This window comes from Alexandromys fortis, unplaced genomic scaffold (assembly GCF_014885135.2).
Source record: "Alexandromys fortis isolate MF-2015 unplaced genomic scaffold, M_Fortis_MF-2015_v1.1 scaffold_16, whole genome shotgun sequence".
Classification (NCBI taxonomy): Eukaryota; Metazoa; Chordata; class Mammalia; order Rodentia; family Cricetidae; genus Alexandromys; species Alexandromys fortis.
The window spans coordinates 15,054,170-15,060,169 of NW_026067893.1; the positions used below are offsets into that span (position 1 = coordinate 15,054,170).

At 55.0% G+C, this 6,000-nt stretch overlaps 1 protein-coding gene across 8 annotated transcripts in view; it reads right to left on the reverse strand.

Moving 5' to 3' along the window:
• The window catches only part of Pax2 (paired box 2), an 89,756-nt gene extending 84,930 nt beyond the window's left edge, over positions 1–4,826 (reverse strand). For all 8 annotated transcript variants that reach the window (XM_050146794.1, XM_050146816.1, XM_050146758.1 and 5 more), the window contains exon 1: positions 4,696–4,826. In XM_050146794.1, coding sequence (XP_050002751.1) covers positions 4,696–4,720 — 25 coding nt within the window. In that variant the 5' untranslated portion in view covers positions 4,721–4,826. The remainder of the gene's footprint in view (positions 1–4,695) is intronic.
• Positions 4,827–6,000: the final 1,174 nt, after the last annotated feature.

Here is a 6,000-nt window from a genome sequence, read left to right on the forward strand (position 1 = left end):
GCACTATGGAGCCTTTGAAAAACAAACACTTCTATAGTGGGTGAAGGAATAATTGTCCAGCTTTCTGAACACATGACAACCCCAAAGAGGGAAGTGGGGGAGGGGGTCTGAGCTTGCAGGCTGGCAGAACACGAAGGTGTTGTTTTTCATCCTACCCCATAAATGTTATTGGGATCCCTCACTGCCACTCCTTCCTGTGTTTCTGCCTTGCAGACTCCCGCCCCTTCCCTTTTGACTACACCACACCCATCCAGGTTTCTCGTCTCTTTTGCCACTCCTCCATTCCCACTTCCTGCACACACACACACACACACACACACACACACACACACACACACCAGTCTACTGTAACCGCTAGATCAGTTCAATTTCTCACCCACATCCCCAACAATCGGGTTAATTGTGATCCGAGGCACGGTCCCCTTTGGGCCACTCAGCCAAAACCTTTGGCAGAGGTTGGGGAAAGGAAACCCCGTTCTGTCCGGTTCCAAACAAAGAGAGTTGGTCGTCCTAGAACCTGCAGTCAACTTGCCAAAGACTGAGCAGAGATGAGACGTGGGCAGAGCCTGATAGGAGTGCCAGGAGGCGGAGGGAAGCAGAAGGGGTGAAACGGAGGACCCAAAGGGGGTGCTGAGGCCACCGAAGAGACCTGCCCCTGGAAGGCCTGCAGAGGCTGGTAGGGCAAACCCGGTCTCCATCGGGCCAGCTGCCCCCTCCTCCCTGAGCCTGGGTGAGAGAGTCCAAGGGTGGTTGACTGTTGATGGGGAGGTAATGATTAACCCTCTTCTCAGCCTGCTGGAGCCCGCAGCTCAGCGCACTGTAGTGGAGGGAGACTGTGCTGGACGATCTGGGACGTCCCCAGTGCCACCCACCGCTACAGTGACAACAGAGAGCGAGAGGATAGGAGGTAGCAAGTGGAAGTTGAAAGGAATGCGGAATGCAAAGCAACTCCAGATGCGGGGAAGCTAAAGGGTAGCGAAATAGCCAGGGCCCACACGTCGGGCTCTGGGCCCGGCAGCACAGAGGAATAGTTGGAGAGAGGGGCGGGAGCACCAGGGCAGAGTTTCCCGGGAGTTACGAGCAGACACCAAATCTACTGTCTTGGATCCACCGCGCGCTGCCCTCCCTTCCTCCTCTGGCAGCAGCTGTGTGGATGTGAGGAGCAGGCGGAGTGCGCGCCTGAGCCGGGAGCCGGTAAGGCAGAGCGAAACCTGCCAGCGAGGCAAGGGAGGCCTTGGGGGCACGGCCGCCCAGGCGGGGGAAGGGCTGCGAGGTGGCTGGAAACAAAGGACCGGAGAGGAGGGGAGAGAGGACACAGGGTAAGGAGGGCTGGCTGAGAGGGTAGAGGCCCAAGAGAAGGGGTCTCTCGGGGACAGACCAAGGTTTGTACAAGGTTTGCCTGTCCTTTCCATCAAGCCTAGCTTGGAGCCAAGACGCTCCCGGGGATCTTGGCCCGACGTCCAGTGGCCTCGGGTCCGGACAGGGGCTATAGCCAGGAGTAGGTGCAGCTGTTGCGGAAGGGGGGGGGGGACTTGTAAGCCTGCGAACTTGCAGGTGACTGGGCTGGGAAGAACTAGCAAGGGGAGGTCCCTCCTAGGGGTTAGATTTCTGCATTTGGTGCTGCAAGCCTCTGCCCTATGCTCTTGGCAGGCCAGAGCATCTATCCCCTCAAACTTTACTGAAGCAAAAGGCCTGAATGTAATTTTTTTGAGGTCCTAGGACAAATTCCCTTCTTTGGCGGGGAAGGGGATGATTTGGTTTGAGACTCTAAGGGTCATCTGTATCCAGGATTATCTCTTAAATTTCTGTCACTATGATTAGAAAGAAAAAGCAGCGCACAGTGAATCCCTGGTAGAAAGCTCAGACTCGGGAGTTCTCCCACCACGTCTAGACCTGCAAAGAGCTCTAGACCCGCGGCTAACGAACACACTGATGAAACTGACTAAGGAAGGGAAACCCCCCTCCCCAGCATCTGAATCAATGAGGAGGTGTTTGACTGAATGTGTCTGAGTGCTGTAAGGGATTTGAAACGGTGGTGATGGGTGTTTAGGCAAACAGCTGTCTGTGTTCCACACCCGGGCTAAGGTAAAACAGGACCAATTTCCAGTGCCTCCCCCTCTCCTCACCCAGCCCCTCCGTCCAGGCTGCTCTGAGGCCAAGGCTTCCCAGCCTCTTCCTGCAGGACTGCCAATCAATCTTGCAGGTCAACACAGCAATTAATAACAGGGTGAGGAGGGCCAGCAGAAGAGGGTGGGAGGTGTCAGGCTGCGTCTTCCCCCTAGGCTCTGAAGACCCAGTGACTGGATCAGGGAGAAGGAAGAGTTCTCTGAGGGAAAAACAACAACAACAAAACCCCTGGGAACTCAGTGGGAGTCCCGGAGATCACTCTGGGCTGCCAAGGGAAAAGGCAGGAGATCATCTACAGGGAGCCAGAAAGCTGACGGGGGATCTGGACAGGTCAGAGAAACAGGGAGGACCCAGACCCTTGATTTTTATACTTTGGGTGCAAGATCGCAGGCACCTGGCTGCCCATTCATCCTCCTTTGTCCTTTCTTTACCCTTCCCGTGTTTGTTGCGTTGCTCAGAATCAGGCTAGAAAAACTAAATAAAACCCGCATCTCACGTAAACCCCGCTGCAGCGATCCTGCCCCCAACAGGCGTATGTGCTGGCTGACTCCCCTGCTCTTCTGTATGTCTTCGTCATTTTAAACAGTTAGATTAGGAGCAAAAGGCTCATAGGGGGCCCACAGGGCGGCACAGGGCACTGAGAGATCTGTGCAGCGGCGGGACAAGCCTACGATGGAGAGAGTGGGATCGAGGAGCAGAAAGAGTGGGAGAGAGAAAAGGGGAAAACAATTCAACTGGGGAGGGTGGTAAAGGACTTGGGCCTGATGTGGCAGTCATGGGGGTATCCTGGAAGAAAGAGCCCTTTTTCCTCTTCAACATCCCCTGCCTCGCTTGGCAACTTCTTCCCACCCTGTACGAACTGTGCCTGACTGGCGTCACCCTGACTCCAGGAAAGGAAGGCACACCGGCCAAGTCTGAGCTGTAGCTGCTGGGCCACGAGCTGAGCCCCTTGCCTACCCCACCCGGTGCTCCCAGGGTAAGTTTGAAGAGCCTGGTTTCTTCTCCAGTGTCCCGTACAACTTGGAATGAAGACCCTGATGGGGTCGCAGAGATGAGGCAGTGCTCTCTGTACCTCTGCTTCCTGAGGTGCTGAGCAGGAAGCTCGCGTTAGGCAGCTTGCTGGGACTAGGAGCCCAGTCTAGGCACCTTAGGTCTACAAGGAAGGCAGAGGCACCTGGTAAGAGAAAGGATAGAAAGGTTGGAGTCCGAGCAAAGAGGACCTGGGGAGGAGGGGCAGGGGCAAGAGGCAAAACAGATTCAGAGAGTGTGGTGGAGAAACCCTACGTAAGAAAGGGAGGAAGGGGGAGAGAGGTTCCCAGGAAGGCTCAGCCATTAGGTCTGTCCTTGGGCTGCATATTTATACGGTCGAGGGGGTGCACAGATGGGCTCTCAATTGAATTCCATCTTCAACACCATCAGAGATTGATTTTATACTCGCTTTTAATTTTGCCATAATTAATTAGATCATTACAACTGTTTGCTATTGATCTTCCTACTTAAACCTCTGGTGTGGAGGGTCTGCTCAGGGCCCTAAAAGCCCAGGAGGCCGCAGTTGACACTCACAGGGGCTCAGGCTCTTCAGTGGGGACGCGACACTAAAGAACAGTAGGGACCGTCCAAGGATTGAGCCGAGAAGTTAGAGCGAGAGCGCGCGTTGGGGCGGCGGCACCTGAACCTGAATTATCAGTTGAAAGAACGAAACTTGAGCTGGGGTCGCGGGGTGGAGAGAAGAAATGAGATTCGTGTGGGTGAGGAGTGAAGAGAAAAGGCCCCGAGTTAGGCCTTGACCTCTACAGAATTATTTGGAAAACTCTGGAAACTTGATCCAGCCCTCTCACTCACTCCCAATCTCAGTTTGGGTACTGGGCTCCCCACCCTTGCACTGCGCCAGGACGCCTAACGGGCAGTCACAGCTGAGTTGGCAGGTCTGGAGAAAGGGGGGGGGGGAGTAAAAGAGGGCCGCACTAACAGCTCTTGGATAGTCAGTTGCAGATTCCCCCCCATCCAGGCCCCCTGGCGCCTGTCATCTTTCCCCTAAGCTCCCCCCCCCTTGACCCTCTCTTGATGGTGGGGGGGGGGTTGGTTCTCTACACTACTGCTTATAACCAAATATTCAAAGCCCACACACATGTGTCACTGGCATATATATTCCCAATACCGGAAACCAAAGCCTGCCCAATGTTCCCAACTTAAGAAAAGTTGTGTAAAATATTTATGCCAAGAGAGAAATCAGAATGATCAAAGTCCTAAGCACTCAATAGAAAGGAAAAGTCAAATTCTGCAAAGAAAAGTTGTAAAATCCACATTCCCTGGGTGGAAAGTTTTCAATACAAGATTTAGAGGTCACCGGGCAGGCGGGAAGGTAAGAAGTCCCAAAGAGGAGCGGCCACAGAACCTCTTTTCCCCAGCCCTCACAGTCTCAGGTGTGGACCGAACCGGGGAAGGAAAGGGAACCCGCTCTCACCTACATAGTTCCCATCCTTCTCCTGTGACCAGGACCCCCCACTCCCACTCCATCACCCCATGCTCTCACTCCCAGCCTTTACTGCTAGGGGTTCTAGGTCTTACCTGCTCGACCCATACACTGTTCCATGCTCTGCTCGCTGCTGCGCGGGCCTGGGGCTTGGCTTGCCGTCTCTTCCGTCGACCCACAGTCGCTCTTGCCTTGGCCGCCGCAGCCGGGAGATCCGGGAGCAGCCACCCGCGACCGAGCGGCTCAGATAACCGCGGCTGCCGGCCGCCTGGGCGGGCTGTGAGCTGCAGTCGCGCCCGCGCTCACACACCCGGCCGCAGAACACAGCCAGCCACCGGCCGTGGAGCCGCGGGCTCTCCGGGCCGCGCACAGGCGCGCACACGCACGGAGGCCCCCAGCCCTATAGGCAAGCCCACAAACATATTCTCGCTGCCCAGAGACACCCGAAGACCGAACCTCGGGTCTAGACGCCGGCACACCCTCTTACCCCACCCCTTCATCTTCACGGTCACACGCCCCCCATCCCCCCCCCCTTCAGATTACAGACTGCGCGGCCAGGCTTTCGCGCTCTGGCCCTTGTCTTCTCCCCCAAGTTTGTGCGGTTCCCCTTCCCCAAGACTTCCGGTATTCACCGCGTCAGGCTTCTTCTCCTGCCTTGGACTTTTTGGCTCTCAGTTTAGCTTCTAAAGTATCCACAAACGCACCCCAACTTTTGCAGACCACACAGTCTTTCCCAGAGTTCCCCTGGATTCTTTTTTTCTTTGCAACAAATAAAAACTTGGGATAAAAGGTGTCCTTGAAGAGATATTGAGGACCAAGGGGAGGAAGGAAGGGCCCACCCTTCCCTTACTCATTCTGCACTTGTTTGGTGTTTGGACAGAGCCTTTCTGCAGTATTCTGAGTCCCCTCTCGCCCCCAAGATTCTTGGGCCTTCACACTCACAACCTTAGTAACCACACCTGTGCTTTCACCCTTGTCCGGCATGGTACCCCTCAATCTGGAATTTACATCTCTCCAGCTTTGGCCATAAATATTGGAAATCTCTCACAGCCCATTTATGCACCTGCTTGTACTTCCACTTTCTTTCAGAAACACACACATGTGCCCTCATGAGCACTGGCGTTCCTCCCTGTCGTCCCTCTCCTGGGTTCTTCCTTTTATCTTGCTTGCCCCAGCACTCCCCCTCTTAGAGTCTTGTTCTCATAGCTAACCCTGAGTAGCTGTTCAGGAAAGCACTGGATGAGTCCAGTGTGCAAGAAGAGGTCTGTGACGCTTACGCTCGCACGCGCGCGCGCACACACACCAGAGAGAGAGAGTTTAGGAAGAAAGGATCAAGGCAAGAGTTGTGAGGTTCAGGCCTTTAATCCAGGTGCTCCAGAAACAGAGGCAGGCAGATCTCA